The sequence below is a fragment of the Dendroctonus ponderosae genome, unplaced genomic scaffold (assembly GCF_020466585.1).
Source record: "Dendroctonus ponderosae isolate FM_Combo_2020 unplaced genomic scaffold, Dpon_F_20191213v2 Dpon_F_20191213_3, whole genome shotgun sequence".
In the NCBI taxonomy this organism is placed as follows: Eukaryota; Metazoa; Arthropoda; class Insecta; order Coleoptera; family Curculionidae; genus Dendroctonus; species Dendroctonus ponderosae.
The window spans coordinates 11,871,489-11,892,632 of NW_026018508.1; the positions used below are offsets into that span (position 1 = coordinate 11,871,489).

The 21,144-nt window shown below is 36.1% G+C and overlaps 3 protein-coding genes across 8 annotated transcripts in view; all 3 read left to right on the plus strand.

The window, feature by feature from the left end:
- Window positions 1-109: 109 nt before the first annotated feature.
- On the plus strand, window positions 110-4,953 carry LOC109537432 (uncharacterized protein C05D11.1). Of its 2 annotated transcripts, XM_019904160.2 has the most exons (16): window positions 110-536; window positions 621-746; window positions 958-1,156; window positions 1,209-1,450; window positions 1,503-1,712; window positions 1,803-1,925; window positions 1,989-2,243; window positions 2,299-2,565; window positions 2,621-3,043; window positions 3,106-3,277; window positions 3,334-3,579; window positions 3,638-3,878; window positions 3,947-4,133; window positions 4,185-4,486; window positions 4,548-4,700; window positions 4,758-4,953. In XM_019904160.2, the coding sequence occupies exons 3-16, from the start codon at window positions 985-987 to the stop codon at window positions 4,819-4,821; spliced, it is 3,057 nt and encodes a 1,018-aa protein (XP_019759719.2). In that variant the 5' UTR covers window positions 110-536; window positions 621-746; window positions 958-984; the 3' UTR covers window positions 4,822-4,953. The 2 variants fall into 2 exon arrangements, with proteins under 2 accessions (XP_019759719.2, XP_019759720.2); XM_019904161.2 differs by lacking the exon at window positions 110-536 and having other exon boundaries at window positions 568-750.
- Window positions 4,954-6,406: 1,453 nt separating this feature from the next.
- On the plus strand, window positions 6,407-14,440 carry LOC109537434 (long-chain fatty acid transport protein 4). Of its 3 annotated transcripts, none has more exons than XM_019904164.2 (10): window positions 6,407-6,664; window positions 9,019-9,329; window positions 9,897-10,047; window positions 10,898-11,135; window positions 11,813-12,047; window positions 12,112-12,313; window positions 12,371-12,563; window positions 12,619-12,995; window positions 13,058-13,274; window positions 13,696-14,440. In XM_019904164.2, exons 1-10 carry the CDS (start codon window positions 6,623-6,625, stop codon window positions 13,848-13,850), a joined length of 2,121 nt encoding a protein of 706 aa, XP_019759723.2. In that variant the 5' UTR covers window positions 6,407-6,622; the 3' UTR covers window positions 13,851-14,440. The 3 variants fall into 3 exon arrangements, with proteins under 3 accessions (XP_019759723.2, XP_048520529.1, XP_019759724.2); XM_048664572.1 differs by lacking the exon at window positions 6,407-6,664 and adding an exon at window positions 8,649-8,724; XM_019904165.2 differs by lacking the exons at window positions 6,407-6,664; window positions 9,019-9,329 and adding an exon at window positions 9,372-9,574.
- A 299-nt stretch (window positions 14,441-14,739) lies between these two features.
- LOC109537501 overlaps window positions 14,740-21,144 on the plus strand; it is a 9,122-nt gene continuing 2,717 nt past the window's right edge. Inside the window, exons 1-7 of one of the 3 annotated variants that reach the window (XR_007281048.1) lie at window positions 14,740-14,921; window positions 15,590-15,794; window positions 15,853-16,024; window positions 18,118-18,221; window positions 18,275-18,454; window positions 18,506-18,636; window positions 19,711-19,951. Coding sequence is in view for 2 of the 3 variants with exons in the window: in XM_048664543.1 (XP_048520500.1) it covers window positions 15,731-15,794; window positions 15,853-16,024; window positions 18,118-18,221; window positions 18,275-18,454; window positions 18,506-18,636; window positions 19,711-19,951 (892 nt within the window). In the remaining variant the exon portion in view is untranslated. The remainder of the gene's footprint in view (window positions 14,922-15,589; window positions 15,795-15,852; window positions 16,025-18,117; window positions 18,222-18,274; window positions 18,455-18,505; window positions 18,637-19,710; window positions 19,952-21,144) is intronic. The other 2 variants (XM_048664543.1, XM_048664545.1) reach the window with 2 other exon arrangements.

Here is a 21,144-nt window from a genome sequence, read left to right on the forward strand (position 1 = left end):
AACTATCATGGACAAGGATTTGTAAATAGAAACGAATCATTACAGTATATGGCTTTTATTTGTCTGTTTGTTTTCAATTTTATAATGTTTTTATACACTTTTTTGTATTGTCGTTTGCCTAGAGGCCGGAGGATAAAAATATTTTCGAAGACTCACGAACTTTCGAAGTTTTCAGGAGTTTCTCCTTTGAAACTTGTGGTTCCGTCTAAGAATGCGTCAGATCCGGCATGCGTATGCATCACATCACATTCTCTCCGCACTATCTGCTTGCTAGAATGGGCGTCTTAACTAACTAACCAGAGACAAGTAACTTGTCCATAGAACAAGGCTTATTTTTAAGGAACTTGTCTCTGTAACTAACTATTAAATAGAAGTTTGTTTTGATTAACGTAACCTCAAACTAACTTGCGCATGTCATTTAAGCAAGGAGCCGATTGCGATATATGCGCTAGTCTGACAAGACCGAATTAATGTGATCTAGTACGTCAGTGCTCTCATTCGTGTTCAAGTGCGAGAGTGAAACAATACTAGGAAAGGTGACTATCTGTAACTATTAATAGTAGCCAATGAGTTGACAACTCTAATTAACCCTATTTTTGCTATCTATGGCTTTTGTACAGTTGTCAGAGAACTGAAAACTCAAAGAAGTATTGCGCTTATGTGTGGAGAACAGACTACTCATTAGTGGGTGTCGAATTAATCAACGAACTCAATAAGCAGTAAATACATTGGAGTTTTCATAGCCGGTAGGTAGGTGCACTCTAGTAAATAGATCTAATAGTGGCACAAAGCAGTATATTTCTATCTTATTCTGAACCATTCCAGCGCTAAATCTATTAGATTAGATTTAACTGAGAAGAGATAGAACTGGAACAGTTCAGCTCTCTTGATTTACCCTTATAACAAACACACTTTAGTTTGAATTTTGTGTTTGAAAATTGTGCTAATTATTTACAGGACACAGGCAACTAATTCAAGTTCAACATGCCCCCTGCGGACGCTACCCCCATTTCCAACAGGAGCAACTTTGAACTCTGCTATTCCTTGAAAGCTTTTAATAAAATTCCAGTTTCTGAGTATGTTTCTAAGGAAACAGGGCTGACTGTCTGCATCGCTCAAGTCGAAGGCCCAGTGGTGAATGGATATTTTTGTTTGGGTAAGTAATTACCAATGGCCCAAAACACTTTTTCCAAAGTTTACCGTTTCAGCTACCGAAGCGTTTGACGATGATGGTTTACCTCACACGTTGGAGCATCTCATTTTTTTGGGAAGCGAAAATTACCCATATAAAGGAGTTCTCGATCTGCTGGCTAATCGATGCTTGGCCTCTGGCACCAATGCTTGGACTGATATTGACCATACCTGTTACACTATGGAAACCGCTGGGTCTGAGGGATTTTGCTCCCTTATGCCCATATTCCTAGAACATATTTTATATCCGATTTTGAGCGTACGGTGTTCCACTTTGTATCAGGCAAATTAGTACTAAACGCTTGTTTCAGGACGAAGGTTTTATTACCGAAGTGCATCATATTACGGGCGAAGGCGAAGATGCAGGGGTAGTTTACTGCGAAATGCAGGGCAGAGAAAATTCCGCAGGATCAAGAATGCATTTAGCATTATCAAGGAACATGTATCCCGGTCATTGTGGATATTCATCTGAAACGGGAGGAATTATGAAAAATCTGCGGGAATCCACCAATAATGATAAAGTGGGTATTAAATGCAACGCACTTTTCTATCTTTAAAACTCCATTACTATATAAACCTATCTTGCCAATATTGTGCGTATTTATTTCTAGGTAAGAGCTTACCACAAAGAGTTCTATAGACCGGAGAACTTAAAAATAATTATAACTGGACAAATAAACCCTGATGAAGTATTTAGAGCCTTGAGGCCGCTGGAGCTCTTAATCCTGTCCAAAGTAAGAATATTGCCATCCTTTCTGCACACAATAACAATAAACTATCCATTTTTAAATCTTTAGGGAGACAGAGGTGCCTTTGAAAGGCCTTGGCAATCCCCAGTGTCCCCGTTGGAATCCTCTAAAAATCTAACACTGAAATATCCCTCAGATGATGAAGACAATGGCTTATACTCCATGGCCTGGAGGGGACCTTCTTGTGTCACCGATTTATACAATGTTACAGCTTGTTCGCTACTGCTGAAGTATTTCACTGAAAACTCAGTTTCTCCTTTACCTAAAGTGTTCATTGAAATAGACGACCCGTTTGCCAGTAACGTACGTCCGAAGAATCACCAACAATTCTCGATAGAGTCTATGAAATATTTTTTAGATATCCTACAGCTTGTATGAAAATGCAGAGACATGTTTCTACTTATTATTCGAGGACGTACCAGTGTCTAAAGTAAACCAAGTTAGAGAGCAGTTGCAGGCGGAATTACGAAAAATTTTAGATAACAAGGATATAGACATGGAAAAACTGCAGAGTATAATAAATAAATACAAACTGGAGAATTTGAGCAACATTGAAAATAACCCTCATCAATCTGTAGCTTGCATGATAATAGGTCATATGTTATATGGAAACACCAAAGACGATGTACGTCCTATTTAATCAAAAACGAACCCAATATTCTCTGAATGTATTTTTTTAGTTGCAACAAAGGCTCAACCCGCTTGAGGACTTGCTGAAATTATCCAAAGAGCCAGATACATTTTGGTTAGGGATTCTGGAGAAATATTTTGTTGGTAACAAATATGTATCTGTGGAATGCTACCCAAGTAAGGAAGAGCAGCAAAAAATGGCCAAAGAGGAGAAAGAGCGAGTGGAGAAGCAGAGGCAACTGCTAGGAGAGGAAGGCTTAAAGCAAAAAAAGATCGCTTTAGAGAAAGCCATTGAGAGCAATGATAGGGAACCGCCAGTGAAAATGCTAACGTCTGTACCAATTCCAGGCCTCGAATCGATCACATTCCACAATATAGAACGATATAGAAGTGACTTACCAGGTGGTCGAATTGACTTGTCTCAAGCCCCAGTATTTACGTACTTTGATGACTTAAAAACCAGCTTTGTCTATGTACGTATATAAATAGTCTATTCTCTGCAGGTAATGAAAGAAAACATTCCGTTGTGTTATAGTTAAACGCATTATTGGACACATCGAGTATCCCTTCACACTTAAGAATATATCTTCCATTATTCTTGGAGTCCCTTCTGGAACTGCCGATAGAAAGGAATGGAGTTATGGTGCCCTATGAACAAGTTGTGGCAGAATTAAATGACGATACTGTCAGCAGCAAAACTTCGCTAGGTGGATTATGGAATACATACGCTGAGGTTCATTCAGCTAATATTATTTGTATTTAGGCCTAGGCAACTGCAGTTTATTTGCATGTGGAATTTATTCACAAACAGCTTCCATTGCCCTTCACCTCGAAACTAGCAAATATGCCAAGGGAATAAACTGGATCCGAGAGCTTCTCTATCATGTTAAATTTACAGCAGAGAGAGTTAAAGTTATTGCTTTAAAAATGAGCAATTCTGTCGCTCAATGTAAGAGAAGCGGACGAAACGTCGCATCTTATGCTATGAAGAATTTATGGTATTTGAAAGGTGAAATATTTAGTGTGGCATCAAGTAATGCAAATAATGATTGTTTATATATTTGTAGATAGCAACGTTTACGCTAATGGGATTTTGGTTCAGAGCAAATTTCTGACCGATGTAATTCAAAAGCTTAACGAAGAAGGCGCTCCGGATGTGTTGAACGATTTGGAAAATTTAAGAGCTGCTTTGACTAACCCGTCGAACTTAGTTTTATACATTGCAGGAAGTCTGGAAAATATTGCAGATGTAACAACGCCCTTAAGTGGCCTATTGCTGGCAGATCAAGTACCAAGCACCAAAAGTCAGTAAGTATGAACTGGACGCAAGTGGTTGTAGCACTTAGTTGGTTTTCCACATTTTTTCCTGTTGCTAGATTGTCTCCAACTCCCGATCACAAGCTACTGGGAGTTGTCAACGATTCTCCGAATTCCGGTTGCATTGTTGGCTTGGGATGCATCGAATCTTCGTTTTATTATCAAACTGCCAAATGCATAACATCGTTTAAAGATGCTGATCTGCCAGCTTTACTGCTTTATGTCCAATATTTGATTCAAGCCGAGGTAAACACATACACAATGTTTTTTCGAATTTCCCCAAAACACATATTGCAGGGTCCAATGTGGAAGCAAATAAGAGGCAAAGGGTATGCTTATGGCTACAGAATTATTGTGAAAGTATCGGAAGGACTGATCTATCTAATATTTGCGAAAGCTACGAATGTTTTGGGCGCTTATCAGGAGTCTAAGGAGATTTTGGATAAACAACTGTCCAAAAACGAGTGGGATGAAACGCTACTCGAGTCTGCTAAAAGCTCGCTGGTTTTCAATATAATTGAAGAACAGAAAACGATTGAAAGCACAGTAGAATTATCACTTAGGTCCTACTTTCAAGGAGTGGATTATTCGTATAACAAGTAAGAGATTTGAAACGCATTTGTAAAGAATGTGGTTATTAGGCAAGCATCGTTATTGCAGAAAGCTGCTGGAGTCATTAAATAAAGTGAGCGTGGATGATTTGAATAGAGTCGGAGCAAAATATATCGCTCCCTTATTTGATCCTAAACAAGCTAAGGTGGCCCTCATTACTGATCCAACTAAAATCGCCGATACTGCAGAGGGTTTCAAAAAGTAAATAAATGCCCACGTTCTTTCAGTTACTGTTTCCTTTAATATTCTCTGTCTTAGGTTTAATATAGACCTGGCGGTCTACCCATCATTGGAAGAGAGTTACTTAAATCCTTTATTGTGACCAGAAATGATGCGCTGATGTAAGTGATAATACCTCTAATTGATCTTCATATTCGCCATTATCATCTTCAAATGCTACTTACTAAATATTTGAACACTTATATTAATTAATAAAGCCTATGTAGAGCATTTAGATTGTAATTTTTGTACAAGTCTCAGCAACCAGAAAATAATTACGTGCTTTAATTGAACCTGTTTGTCACCATTTATAAAAAAATAAAATCGCATTATCTACGCCTGTGTAACGTAGATGGGTTTTATACACGCAGATATTTACATATTTTTAACATTCAAAGTACCATCCGCAAGATTCACCGCGATTCACGTAAGCAGTCCACATACGCTCGCTATTCAAGAGATAAACTTGAAAAATTCGATCTTTTTGCAATTCAATTAGGTGATGATGCGTTTCATTGCCCAACTATTTGAATGTTTTATTAATCTTAACCATGGAACACGCATTTATTAAATATGGTTTTAATCATTTATTTTGCCGAGAAAAATACGTTGTTTATGTGGATGCGTTTAAACGTGTATCGAGAGAGGGTCAAATTCATTATTTTTATTGGGAATAATGACATTGATATCGAAGGATGTTACCATTTCTCAGATATTACCGGGCCGCTATATTAGGTAAAAATGCAAGTTTCCAGCAAGCTTATTCAGAGGAGTGACATTTATATTTTTGTGAGTGTTTAGTAGTTTGATTATTCGCGTTTCTCCTACAAAATATGCATGTAGGTCATCATATCTTTTATTAATCGTTTAAAGCTGAATATGTAAAATATTGCTTTATGCTTTTTTTGCTTTCAGTTGCTCGAGAAGCATTACTTTTGTAGAAAATTGTCCAACGAGAATTGCACAAATATAAATCAATCAAGCACTTGTTGAAAATAAAATGTATGCTTTCTACATTCAGTAAGTAGGTAAGCATTCGATGCACCATAGAAACATTTGCTGCATCGCCGCGTATTAACGAGGACTTTCTATATAAGTACGTTTATGAAACTTAAGTAATTACTTGCGATTTCGGTTTTGCTTGGCCTGTTGCCAGCGTACGTATATTTCTCTGATATTGAAAGGAGTTTCTACAAACATCCATCGTCATGCATCTTGTACCTATAAAAACCGCTGTATAATGTATGTAAAAAGTCGGGTTTCTGAATCAATCTTGGTCAAGATACACTTTTAATGATGCCATATTAACAGTTAGGATTTCACTTCCCTTTTTTTTGGGAGACCTACATATTGGATGCCGCCGAGTTTAAAAATTCGTTATAATCAAATGGTGTTTAAAAATGACGAACTAATGCTAAAGACAAAGAATGCGGTTCACAGCTCATACTGATTCTATTATGGATATTAGTTTAAGGAGAAAGTAATGCGTTCAGTTAAATATGTTGATTTGAAACGTCCATAAACACATACTACTCATTAAATAAACATCAACCCAGCCCAATTAGTGCAACATGTCTAATACCGAATCCAACCAGTTTGCAATTATCGGGTTAATTAAACCTTTTTAACGCAACACAGGATGGAGGGGCCATCAAGGCAACAATGAAAAATTTTCTAACATTTAAACTTAGTTTGAATTGAGCAGCTAACTTGTTTTGGCCACTTCCTTTGGCATTCACTTATGTCTTGCAGGTAGAGTACCGTATAGTGGAAAATCGTATTGCAATCGCGTGAAAGTACGCCAGCCAACAAGAAAACACCGCAGTTATTAACGAAGGCTGTATTCGGAGATTTAATATGTTTCTGGTGGTTTTCTTGTGAGCGGATTGTGCTTTTGTTTAAAGATGAGTGAAACAAATCAAATTAATGCGAACGGAAATAGTAAGGTAGGACATGAATATTAATTCTGATTAATCATAGTATTGTGCTCTAATGCCATAAGGATTTTGTAAAGTTATAACAATCTATTTTTTATCAGATTGTGAAGGCTTTCACGGCCGGTCAAATCACATTTAGAAATGTTTTTCGGGCTTTGAAGCGTCAGGAAGAAATTCCCATGGACCACGGCTTCAAAGCCCTAATCTATTTTTTGCTTAACAACACGCATCTTCCTTAAGAGCTAGATGCTTGAATTTTTGCATGCAAAGTTGCAAACTTTATTTTGAATTTATTTCCTATTCTGCATAGGAAAGATGCGCTATTCTTGACGTATACAGGAATGTGAATATGTGCCTCGGTTATTAATTACTTGCCTGGTACAACAAAAATATAATTATGTAGTTGCCATTAACTCATTCCATGTCTTTATAAAGGCATTTGTGCCATCATACGCCTGTTGCAAACAAGGTTGCTTTTTAAATAATTGCCTGCAATTATTCCAGCTAACTTTAATAATTAAGTTTATGATAAAAAAGCATGTACGTATAATTTGCTCTGGAATACGAATAAAAGGGTTTTGAAAAATATGTTGCTATTAGCAAGAAATGCGGATAAATTTCGCTATTCAACTGAAAAAACCCGGTGTATTTATAATTCAGTTGCACTTTGATCGAAGTTCAAAAAGTCTGGGTCAAAGATCTTTGGCCCTTGAGGCAAAGGCAAGTTCCAGAACAATCACTTTATTTCATGTCTTTACGACAGATTTGCTAATAAACCTTGAATAATATTACGCAGCATTGAACGAAGAAGAGCCGGTTTTAGGAAGAAATACGTGAAATGAGGACTTGTTTGTACAAATTCATTAGAATGCAAGTAGGTTGCAAATGCGTATCATACTGCGATGTTAAAATCAATCGATTGTCTTTGGAAGCGTTTGTTCAATGACTTTAACTTTTTAATTGGCCCTATTTTTCTTCATTCAACTTGGTTCATTTAAACTCAAATTAAATGCAAAATATTGCGTTTCCGTCACTATTAAAAGTTTTATTATCAATTTACCAATTATTCGTTACTATTGAGCAGATATTTGAAAATTTTTGCATAAAATAAAATATTTTGAAAGCACTTAACTGATGACTGCAGTAAAACTGCCGCTTTTCGACAAATAAACATTATTTTTACGGTCATGTAAAACACTATTTAATCTTCCTTTTAGTCTTTATGGCGATTTTTCAAAAGTTCAGTAAAAAGTTTTTTGAATTTCTTATTCGTTTATGAGGAATCTACAGTTTTCCGTTTTGACCTTTATTTAGATACACCCCGTATAAACATATACACAGTGTGTGCTCAATGACCGATTGTATAGTATAGATTAATACAAGCAGGAACAATTCAAATTGGGGGTTCTGATAGATGCTAGGAACTTTTTTTGTTAAAGTTCTGGAACGCAGCTTTTTCTTTTTAATCGTAAATTGAACAGTTGGCGAAAGTTATGGCGTTCATTTGGTTTTGAATCGGAAGGCTTTGGTAAATGATATCCGCATATTTCGCATTTTGAATAAATTTTCGAGTAAAATCCGAATTTTGAAGAAAATTTGCAGAAATTTTTCTCGTGCCAGAGCGACTGACAAAGTTTTGCGCCAATGAAAAATTATTCGCTCTGTATATAGATATGATTGTATATCAGCTTCATTTAAATTTGTGCAACTTTTAGCATGGACTTTTAGGCAAAAATTGCGTTTTTTGTGTATTTTTGTGAATCAGCGGCAGTTGATAACGTTGGCGCTGATTTTCCAAAGCGCAAGTGAAAATATGAAAAAAAATATTTGCATGCTTACCGTTTGCTCAGGTGATGGGTCCGTCTGTCTCGATCAACAGTACTAAATTTCCAATAAATTAATGAATAAATCGCTTCAAAACACTTTAATACAAAATCGGGAAAACCGCACCAACGTCATTTGGCAGGTTAGAGCACTACCGAGGATTGTCAGAAAATTAACTAATTTTATTGGTCAGGTTTTCCGTAGACATTCGACTAGTGTCGAAATTGTTTGTTTACAGTGCACAGGTAAATAAACAAATTTATTACATAACTTTATAATGGTTTGCGTGAATTTCTCAGCGCTGTCGCGACAAGGGCTTGACTGTACCCTAATTTCCATTAGTCTTCCAGTCCCATTTCTCTAGAAAGGTCTAAAATGTTCGAGGTTATGTTGCTTTAAAGAGCCTCAAAATAACACAATAAAACATTGAATTAATTGGCAATGAAACCAGGTAGCCAATGTTAATTGTACCAGGGGCAATTAAAATCATCAGATACTTGGATCCAGTTTTTAAATATTCATGTTAGGCTTTTTTCTAGGTACTGGCAGCAGCGTCACGTGAAGACGTGGAGAGCGGGGCCCAGGTTGCTGGGCTCAAAGGTAAAACTGCCGACGACGTCAGCACGAGGCGAAGAACCCGCAATTCGCGACCAGTTCGCGTCCTACTCCGGCGTTTGTTTGTCATGGCCGTGATACTCGCGATTCTAGTCGGTCTCGCTGGGTTCTTTTGGTACCTTTTCGGGTGGCAGTTCCTCATTCAGCTTGCGATCGTTGTCTTGGTTGCTTACCTAGCTGCAGGACACTGGAGATGGTTCTATGTAGCTATAGTAACAGCACCTAGAGACCTGCGGTAAGTTCAGTTCACTGGCTGCTTAAGTAGGGCTTTAGGTCACCATCGCGTCAGAACCGGTTAGTGGCATTCCACTATTTAATGCCTATTTTCGGCTTTTTAATTCAACTGAGCAGAATGAGTGGTTTATGCAAAAAATCCAACGTTCGCAGATCTTAGGGAGCTGTTTTAGGAAAGCCAAGAGGTCTGAAATTGTGCCTTCCAAATAGTAAATGGATGAATGTTAGCTACATCCTCTGCTTTAGGTATTTACCGACTTTCATCGTATTCATCAGCCAAAAAGCTGGCGCTTCGCTCCATTCTGCCCTACTTTCCAATTAAAATTTATGAACATTTTCATTACCCCACTATAAACAAATAGTATATTTATCACCTTTCAATTGCAGGCTTTTGTCAATTTCCTGCTATTTGCGTTATTTAACTGAAGTTTATACCTGTTTGCTGACTGCTATTTAATCATCAAATTTGTCCCATTAACTAGTTAAACAATATACATTATCTCCATTAAGTTCCTATTAGATAACTTAAATTTAAGTGTGAAGTGTGCATTTGTTGATTTTGTTTCAGTGCTCTCTACAGATATATAAGGCTTTTGATACAAGTCAAGTCGTTATATCGACGCGACCTTCCATTGGCGAAAATATTTGAGCAGAATGTTAAAAAACATCCTCATAAGCCGGCAATTTTGTTTGAGGATCAAGAGTGGTCTTTCATACAGGTAGGATCTGCTTAGCTTGTCATAGCTTACGAAATGTTTACTTGTAGTGCAAACGTTTAATTTTAATAAAAAAAGCACTTAAGCTTCTATAACAACGTATTTAACATTGGCTAGATTTACGGAAAGAACCCAAAATTACTATTAAACTATACCATAAATATTTAAATATATTCGCATTGTATTGTGCAAACATTATAATCGCTCCAGTATTAGCGCGTATGAAAGGCTTTTAATTGTAATTGTTCCCGCTCATATAATTAAAATTTGCAAAATATGCACATACATATTGATCAATGATCTAATCTAGGTATCTGCCTACTCACTAGAAAATTGAAATTTTAAGTCAGTTATTAATTATAGTCAATTTGCAAGAGCAGGACTTTTGCTAATTCACTAAAATTTAATTTCATTGGCTAGAACATGATGAGTTTTTCTCCAGATCTCCAGGGAAAAAAGTTTCTTCCTCACATTTCGACAGTAGAGTGACTTGCATCTTCATATGGTTTCCACAGCGGTCTAAAATTCCGTAAAACTCACAAGTTTTAACAATTCGAACGTTTTCAGTTTCTTTGATAAGCAGTTTTGTAATTTAAATACGTGTTAATTAGTGAAAAAATTATAAAACCTGCTTTTTCACCGTAGATTGACGTAATTGCATAACTGAATATATTTTTCAATCCTGATCAGCTTTTTTTTTGGCAATTTGTGGTTCTCAAATAAAAAGCTACTTTGCGCTCGACCCAAATTCATATTTTTGTAGATAATACAGAACTTCTATGAATAACACTTGTTTCTCAAAATTAATAGTTAATTAATTTCTTATATAAACCATTAACAATTTTTTTTCCAGATTGAAGAATACAGTAATAAAATAGCAAACATATTCAAAAGTCACGGCTACAAAAAGGGCGATCGCATTGCGCTTTTCCTGGAAAACAAGCCCGAATATGTGGGCATTTGGTTGGGTCTATCAAAATTAGGAGTGATCGTTCCATTGATAAATACCAATCTAAGATTGAGCTCTTTGGTGCATTCGATCACTGTGGCAAAATGTCAGGCTGTTATATTTGGATCTGAACTATCAGATGGTAAGAATTACTTAAACATTGAGCTTAAACAGAGACCTTTGTATAATATGTGCTTTTTTCTCCGGCTTCTCCACTCTATTATCTAGTCAAAAATCAACTCCATTAAGTCAAACCTCAATCATATGCAATAAAAGTTATATTATTTATGTTTTATATTGTAAATTTTGCGGCGTTGGCGTGGTTCTCGTTAACTAGCTACAATAATTTTTATTGCTTTGGCGGTTGACGACACAATTTCACAAACTGCATATTTTTATTAATCGTTAACCCTTTTGACTTTAATCTGAAAATAACTGTAGCATTTCCATTTGAAATTGTAATGTGTGTTGAATCGAAACAATAGGCATGTTCTGGTTCATATACTTTGATAAGGTTGCATATTTCACCGGTTAATTGGCAAAACATCGCATTTTGTTTTGCAATAACTGCGTTTCGTTTTAAAAGCTTGATTGATTGATTATCTTACTAAATGGCTAGTAGTTACTCTTGTTAAATAAAATTTAGTAAATTTATGTTTTTATGTTCTTTGTTACGTTTAAGTATTTACGTATTTTTTGCACTGTGCTCCTAGTTAGTTTCATTAGTCGTTTTCCTCAGCATTAAATGGTTGATGCAAATGTAATTAACTTCGACTCGTCAAATTCCAGCAAAATGAAATTAATTCTGGTTTTTTCCAGCTGTGAGCGAAGTTTTGGACAAAATCGAGTCCAAGGTGGCTCTGTATCAAGTGAATTGCAACAACAATGCCGGACCCCAAGATGAACGTTTCGAAAATTTGGATTTATTGCTAAAAGAAGCTTCGAGTAGTCAGCCGGAAGTAACGGAAAAAATCGGCCACCATGATCATTTGGTTTATATTTACACTTCGGGCACAACTGGACTTCCTAAAGCAGCCGTAATAAGTACCTCAAGGTACGGAGATGAAGGCATTTGGTTTCTTGTAAGCCTAAAAATTTACATTCTTGTTTGTTTGCAGGTATTTTTTTATTGCCGGCGCTATGCATTGGCTGTGTGCTTTCCGTGCATCTGATCGCTTTTACTGTCCTCTTCCATTATATCACACGGCCGGAGGCTGTATGAGTATAGGGCAAATGTTAATTTATGGATCTACTATTGTGATTCGCAAGAAGTTCTCTGCTTCTGCCTATTTTCCGGAATGTCGCAAATATAATTGTACTGTGAGTGGCTGGATAAACAGTTCACTTAAACCGTGTTCATTTTTTATATTTTTTTAGACTGCTCAATACATTGGGGAAATGTGTAGGTATATTTTGGCAGTGCCCCCTAAACCCAGCGACACCGAGCACAGTTTGAGGGTAATTTTTGGAAACGGGTTGCGGCCGCAAATCTGGAGAGAGTTTACAGACCGATTCAATATAAAGGACGTTAAAGAGTTTTACGGGGCAACAGAAGGAAATGCAAACATCGGTAACTAAAAATTGTCAAACTTATAGTTTTTAGACTGAAATTGTGGATATTCTAGTGAATTTCGACAACACGGTGGGCGCAATCGGCTTTTTATCTCGAATCATTCCGCAAGTCTATCCTATTTCGATTATCAAAGTTGATGAACACGGGGAGCCAGTTCGAGATGCCCGAGGATTGTGCCAAACGTGCAAACCCAACGAACCTGGAGTGTTCATCGGCAAAATATTACCAAACAATCCATCCAGGGCCTTTTTAGGATACGTCGACGAGGAGGCCTCTAAAAAGAAAATCGTTCACAACGTTTTCAGCATAGGGGACAGTGCCTTCCTTTCCGGGGACATTTTAATAGCAGACGAATTTGGAAATTTGTTTTTCAAGGATAGAACTGGCGATACGTTTAGATGGAAGGGTGAAAATGTCTCCACTTCTGAAGTAAGCCCTAATGAATATATAAATCCTCTATTTTTAACTAATTGCGTTTTGTTCTTTACTAGGTCGAGGCTGTGATTAGTAATTTAGTAAGTTATAAGGACGTTGTTGTGTATGGGGTGGAAATTCGGGGCATGGAAGGCCGAGCGGGAATGGCTGCGCTCTACGATCCTGAACGATCAGTGGATCTGAATGCCGACTTCCGCGAAGGTCTGAAAAAGGCTCTGCCTGCATATGCCAGGCCCATGTTTGTCAGGATCTTAACTAAACTGGATCTTACAGGTCAGAACAATAATATTATTTTAAGCGCAAATTGAAGCTTCTAACGGCCTGGTCGCTCTTAACACTTTCCAATTTTCCTGGTCAATGGCAGAGAGTTTTCCCGTAGTATCTGTCTCGTTCGGTAGTAGCCAATCTTGATCTTTCTCAATCCAATTTCCACATCTGCGAGACTTTGCTCAGTAAGAACATTAGGATTAATTGAAAACCTTAAGTCCGGATTACTGAGAAATCCGGTTTACTGAAGGTTCGACTAATCAATAATTTTGTTTTCAAAGACAAAGTCAATAAATGCTATAAAGGATTATAAAAGCGAACGTCTCAACCGGTTTCAACGAGTTCTAATGTTAACGTTTCAATACAATGTAGCGAATATCTCTTGGTTTAAACTGTCTTCAGCATCTAAAGGCGATTTTTTTTCCAGGAACCTACAAATTAAAGAAAAACGATCTGCAAAAAGATGGTTTCGATCCATCAAAGACATCGGACAGTATTTATTATTTAAGTTCCAGCGGTCAGTACGAAATCGTCACCCAAGACGTTACCCAGAAAATCAATTCAGGCGAGATTCGAATGTAGAACCCATGAGTTATTGATGCTTTTTCAGCAGACTGATTTAATTTAAATGTTGATCTGATGGTCGTTATTGCCATCGCTCATTTTACTAGAAAAATGCATTGGTTTTCAGCTCTCTAGGTGCAACAGTTTAGTGACACGAATAGAGTTAGTTTTCTAGGCGTGTATTTTAGGATAGGAAAATGTGGTTATATGCCAATTTACTTTTTGTCTTTAAGTCCACTATTCGATTTATATCTAGGCCTAGCTGATTTTCTTGAAGGAGAAATCGAATGCAGGCTTATATGTATAGCTGTTAAGCACAATTTTTTTATTTGCATGTAAGTACTTTTAGTTGCGCAAATCGGATTGATCTAGTTAGGCCCTTTTTGAGTATTTAATTTTTTGAATGCCCTGCAAAGATAATGGTATTTATTTTAAGATTTTTTTAAAATTTATGTGGGCTTTTCTTACTCTTTGCATTCAAAAGGACAAACTTACTTTATAAGTGCGGCGTGGTTTAGAATATTGTACTCCTATTATTTATTGTGGTTTTGCACTATTTCTGGTTGTTGTAGTTTTTACTCATGTTATTAAAAGATTGTTCTTTAAAAGATGCTTTTTTTAATTTTCACTGGAGGAGAACGTCCAGTTAGTGCAATATTTCGTGCAGCTGCTGCATGTCCTAGAACCAATCAATACAAAGAATTAAGTTTCCAAACTAAGGGAGATTGCAAACACGCGCCACTGAGATAATTAAATCATATCTCTCTATCTGCACCCCGCTTTCCAAGGGGTGGATTTGCAAATTCCTCCCAACGTGAAGGGAGCGCGGGCATTTTGCGAGGGTGGATAGAAGCGGGGATATAGACGTCTCTTGGATATTTAATCCACGCATCGCGCAGTTGGAATATGGCCCAAACAAGAAACGTCCGATCAAAGAATACGGTTCTATTCGATTTTTATACGCTTTCGGCAACTAATTTCTTCGTACCGTTTTACCTCAGGCCCCTTTTGTTCAATGCGCTTTGTTAGTTGATTGATTTAAGGTCTCATTTGTTATGTAACTGCGATTCAGTGTTGTGGGATTGATCGGTAAGTATGCACGTGTTCTGTCTTTGAAATACTACACGCTCTCCTGTGCTGTTGGTGATTCATGACTGGGAAGTTGAGGATTTGTGGGATTTCTGGTTATTTTTACATTGATTTATTTTCATGTTTCTTTCGAAAAAATGCTTTAGGGCACGAAAAATGGTTATACGAAACAGGCATGTTTGCGTTCGTTCAAACACTCAATTTTAACATAATATAGAATTGTAAAATTTTATTAATTTCTTGTTTCTGACGAAAACATTATTTAGTACCTGCTGGAGAATTGAGTATATGAAACAGGCATGTTCGCATGAGTTCAAACCCTTTCAATTTTAATATAAAACCATCTATATGCTAATAACAAGACCCTCATTGGATTGGCAATTAAACTTTGAACGAAACTAAACAGAATTTAAAATAGAAACTAACTGCTAAATTAAAAAAACTCGTTAATAAGTAAGGAAACTATTTAGCGAGTCCTCTTCCGTCTGAACCGGGTTCCTTTTGTTATTTTGTTACTTCAATGTATACACTCATAATGTAAGATTTGCGCTCTATTTATTCAACAATTTCCGAGTACAGTCGGATCGTTCGCCAAAAGAAAACAAACCATCTCGTTCAATGGTTCGTATAAAATGTCGGTGAAAATATACAAATTACGCACGTTGCAGGAAAACAAACAGCCCAATAAAGATCGAAGACAACTCTTAAATGTTAATTGAGTTTGTAAGCCGCAAAAACGTCGTTAGTAATGTTTCTAAAGAAGCGAAGTAGAAGGAAAAAGGGAATCGCTGGAAATCTCTCAACGGGAAATGTTTCTGTGGATTGTTGCGACATTGATGATTTTTGTGCAGAGTGTTATTTCCGGATATATTGGTAAGGCGTGCGGATTTGGATTGCGGTTTTTCGCAAATTAGTACGCGGTTTTTTTCAGAAAAAGTGATTGTTAGTGGCTGTGAAACTTGCCAACTAATGCTCTCTTGTCGTCAGTTGGATTCCATTATTGCTATTCTGGATGTGGATTTTAATTCAACTGAAGCAGGACTAGCCAAAAAGATTCACGGCACATTTCCTCCGGATCATCCCAGAGACGCTCTTAATAAAAGGCAAGTTTAATTTAATTTTACCAAAAATCACACTATAAATTCCAGACATGTGCTTAGCCCAAAGCAAAAATGAACTGCATCTGTACGGAAGTAATTTATAATCAAATTACTCCCCCGATTAATAGCAGATGGTTCTTAAAACGAAAGTGTTTCTAATGGCAAACAGGAGTTTATCGTTCTTGTTTTTAAACGAAATGATTAAAAGGCCCCAAATGTTATCTGCCTCGTATCTTGCATAGTAATGTACGTTAATTTCCGGGCAATGTTTCAAGCTGCATTTCGGGTTCAAAGAGTTCGAATGCCCAAGACTCAGTTTTTAACGTTGGTCTGTAACACAGCAGATTATTCAACATTTTTATATGGTCGTTATCCCAATCGATGGCACCGCGCTAAATTATACCATAATAATGTATTTTAGTCCGATGGCAAATATTTTATAAATAATTTTCCAATTAAATGATTTACAGTTGCTCTAACAGACAACAGCGGTTTCACGGTCGCAAGTAATCCGATTTTGATATGCAATTTTTTGCGGTTTTGCTCTCTTCTATTTTGTTGTTGTGTGTTAATTCAGCTCGAGGGTTTTTGTTTTGTATTCATGAATTAATCATGGAAAAATTAATACAAGTAATACATTTTCATTGTCTACTAAGTAGTGAAAAAATGATTAGAGGAAGGAAAGTTAAGAGTTTCAATACTTTTTTGTATTTCGCAAAAGATTATTTCAGTTTTGAGTATCAAAATATCGTTTTTTTCTTGGGAACTTTCCAGCCCGTTACGTTTTTGAATACAAAAACAATTTTTTTTACTCAATAATTTGCACTTTTTAACTAATTTTAAAGGAACTAAAAACAAAAATTTAAAACCATTTTAAGGAAAATGAGGAGTGAAAAGAAATGTCAGGAACCGTGGAAAGCAGGAATTTTCGTAGTATGGTGTTTTCGGCGCAAACTTTCTCTTAAAGGGCGCTTTTAAATTTGCACTTTACATCACGCAACACCCTGTACATATACACTCATATGAATCTCATGAATATAGTAATAAATCAAATGAAACATAGTTCTAATGAAAAATAACTCATCTCTTGATCGCGTCTTCATATTTCTGTGTTTGTACTTTTGCTAAATTTGATTTTTTTCTTCAGCAGTTTGAGATTTAAATTTTATCTATAGAAAATTGAATCGCGGACACTTATGCTTTATTTAAAACATATCTTTTGATTATTCAGTCAATTTTACATTAAAAACAGTAACTGCACAAAATTTCAACACTTTTTCTTGGTTTTATTGAGTTTGGAAAAATTCTTCCGAACTTTGGGTTTTTTTAATCCAAACTTCCGTTTATTTTATTAGAAACTGGAAAAATATTTTGTTTAATTTGTAGAATCATATTAAGTAAAGTTAACTTATAGTCAATTTTAAGCATCTGCACTTCATAAATAATTTTAAAATGCATACAAATAAAAACATTTAGACATTATAGATTTAGAAGTAATTTAAATTAAAACAAATAAATGAAAATTAACTATCTTTTCTTTCAGAAAACATGATAAAAAAATGTATTGTTCTTTTCTGTCCATTTATCTTCGAAAAACTTTATAGTTTTTGCTCCTTTTTGCAGTTAACCGATACGATTTTACTCAAATCACCCATATTCAAACAGAACACCATCCAAGTTTGCCATATATTTCTCAAACTCCCCGCCGTATAATAACTGCCACTTTTATAGCAATAATGCCCCAAAACCTATTTGGGTAAACTTGACCCATACAACCTACAGACCATTTGTGCTATATTGTGAAAGAAAAATGAAATTCACCCTAAACTTTCATTCGAAATGTACGTGATGAATATGGTGATAAATCCTGAAATCGGGCCAATGTGTTAAGCGGCCCGAGAATAGGCTAGAGGGTAAATTTTCATTTACATCATGGGGTGGAAGTTGGCAAGGACAAAGCGCATTTTCTGCTAGTAATGTGTCTTTTGATTTTACCCTAAATACAACATCGGTTACAACTGTTTAATTTCATACAAGAACAGTGATTCATTGGGAATTCGCTTGTTTGAAAACCAATATTTTATATATAATTTTAGATGTTCAGGCCTTAATTACTGTAGCTTTATACTGAGTGAAGACAGTCCGGGTAGTGAAGCTTTGGGAGCTGGAAATTTAACGATAAAATACGCTTGTGTCACAAGTAAGAAGCATTTTTTTTAAATTGCAGCTTGATGTTAATTTTTTTTATGTTAGGAGACCGAGTGAATCCCTACTGTAACACGAAAATCCAGCTCAACGAATTGCGCTCTTCTGGAATAATTCACAATCCAGGATATCCTAGATTCTATGCGGGAAAACGCGACTGCATCTGGAAGATATTTGCGACTCCTTATCAGAAAGTCAAATTAAAAATCCTAGATATAGCTCTTTTCGGTGAGTTAGATTTTTAGCTTCCCAAAGCCAGGTAAATATGGGATTTTTTAGATACGCGAGTATTGCTACAAGAAGACTGTAAAGACACACTGGAAATCAAAGACAGTGGTCAAACGATTTTTTCCACTTGTAGTCAAAACGATCCACCATCGGAGGTAATTTCCGCAACCGAATCTGTAGAGGTAAGTCATTTTTTAAGACTGTTGATATTATTTATTGGTAGCCAAGAAAACACGTTGAAAATAACACTTCTTAGGCTATTTTAAAGGCACTCTTAATGGGTCATCCAGTTGGAATTTTAACAGTTTTTTTTTTGGTGGATATTATGTTAAGCTAAAACCCGTTTTATGAGGAATTATGCCCCAGTTAACTTAATTTAGCTGATCTTTAGAAGTAGCACAAATGCGAAATGGTGTTAGTAGGTGAGTTTAGTAATCCACTTTAGAAGTGCAATGAGAAGCAATTTCGAAAGTTTAGGATTAAGTTTATCTTTGGGAAATTAGAGCATACTTACATAAAACTGGCGGGTTTTGATTAAATTTGACCTGAGATAATTATATTTTTTATACAAGTATTAGTAGGTACTTTTAATTTTGTAGTGGTCTTAATTTAAGCCCCTTAGTTTAATTGTTTCTACATTTTCTTCTATTTGGTGGCTTTATTTCATTTGCTGCTTATTTGCCTAATTTGATTTTGTTTTCGTATGTTAAAGAACTAGACCTGAAAATTTTTCAGTCGATCAGGAGCGTTCGATATTTTTTACGGCCATAAACTGAAATGCGCCAATCCTTTTCAAATTTACAGACGGACTATAAGAAATGCTATCTCCAAAGCTAATTAAGTTAGGAAGTTTTTTTAAAGCTAATTTAGTTGGGAATTTTAACCAACTGTGTAGAAACTATTAGGTTCCCAATGGACAAAATTTCGACCGAAACATAGCTTTAATTGGTCTTTCAGAAGCTCTAAACTTAAGATTGACTTACAGAGCACCTTCTAAACTTACAACGGGACGAGAAGAAACTAGAACTCCAAAACGAATTAAGCTATACTCAATTGAGTCCCAATGCTCAAATCACTCTCCACTAGACCCAATACTTCTTGTCAATTTCCCGATTTCTTCCTCTTAGTTGAAGTGTTCTTCTAGCTTATTTTTTTTAGTAAAGCGCTGTTTGTCCATTGATTTAATTTCTTGAGCTGATTTCTATTAGCTTTTCTATTCTTCCAAGTGTATTTTCAACGCGTATATTTTTTTCTAGGTAGTGTTAACATCTCGTCAACTTATCAACCCAAGAAGAGGCGTTTTAATTTACTACTCATCGGTTGGTTGCCTGCCAGTTCCAGCACCCAAGCAGGCGTTCCTGGTGTTCCAGAATCAATCAGTAGCCAGCTATTCCTGCTGCAAAGGCTACGTTTTCCCGGACACCCAAACCGAAAATAGGACAATTAAATGCTATGGGGATTCTTGGAATGTTTCACTGCCATTATTAGATTGCGAGAGTAAGTGTATCAACGGTCAGTAGAATCAAATAGGACGTTTCGCCTACATTTACTACAAGCATTCTCGAAGGCGATGCACCAGTCGTTTAAATCTTTTGAAGGTCCTCCTGAATGAACAAACAAGCTAATTTTGATACTAATTAAATCAATTATCTTCACTGAATGATAAAGCGAGGATTGTTCTCGGTTTATCGACCTTGTTCATTTAAAATTCGGTCAATTTTCCTAAACAGATTGTTGCGGTCAGTGTTAGGTTGCGATGTTATGAAAAGAAACTTTCTACACAGTGTATTTATGATTGGACTAGGCGTAGCAGTTTATTATTTATTGCAGTGCGCGTCAATTAGGACGACATTTAATCACAAAGTCCAGTCGATTGTTGTTTTGCTCTTTTGTTGTTGATGTTCAGAGTAAGTAGACCAGTTGAGTTATTTCTGTAGCTGCGTATCGAATTTGGGCTTGATTCCACAAAAGTCCTTTTCTGCCTTTATGTGCTTCGCTTGGCTTTCAAGCGGTGCGCTTTTGTGCTGAAACTGTATAGAAAAGTTTGCGAAACTAGCCAGAAACGAGATTCTTTCCAACGGCAAAATATACAGACGCACATTTTTTTAATTAAATTTAGCCAGAACTAAAAAGCACATTTAATCAATCAAACTCAATTAAACAAGCGCGCTTACTCCTCTCTAGACCCACTCATCGTTTAAGCTCTTAAAATAGAACTAAAATTGTCACATTTTCCAATAACATTTATGTTCATATAGTCTAGCCATGTGTTGTCTGAGCAAGCAAATCCCAAATCACTGATTGTAAAAGCGTTAAATATTTGTAAGTTGTTCAATTTTTCGGTTGTTTAATGTGTTGTCTGATAAGGGCTTATCCCGTTCAGTGGTTCAAGGCGTTTTTACGCAGATAATACGAAATCTAAGTCTGTTCGTGCATATTCGACGGGCTTTAAAAGGATATTAAAATCTCCAGGTAATTTAACATAATCGCTTTGTTACTAACGACGCAAAATATTCATTTAACTTGAGCTAATTGAAAGTCAAGTTAATTACCTTAAAGTGGTAACCAACTATATTGCCATGTGGTTTGTATAGTAAGGTTATTTATATTATGGCAGAGTATTCGACAATTTGTATTTTTGTTATTTTCTTTTCTCATATTTATAAAGCGGGCGTTTGTTCATGTTGAGT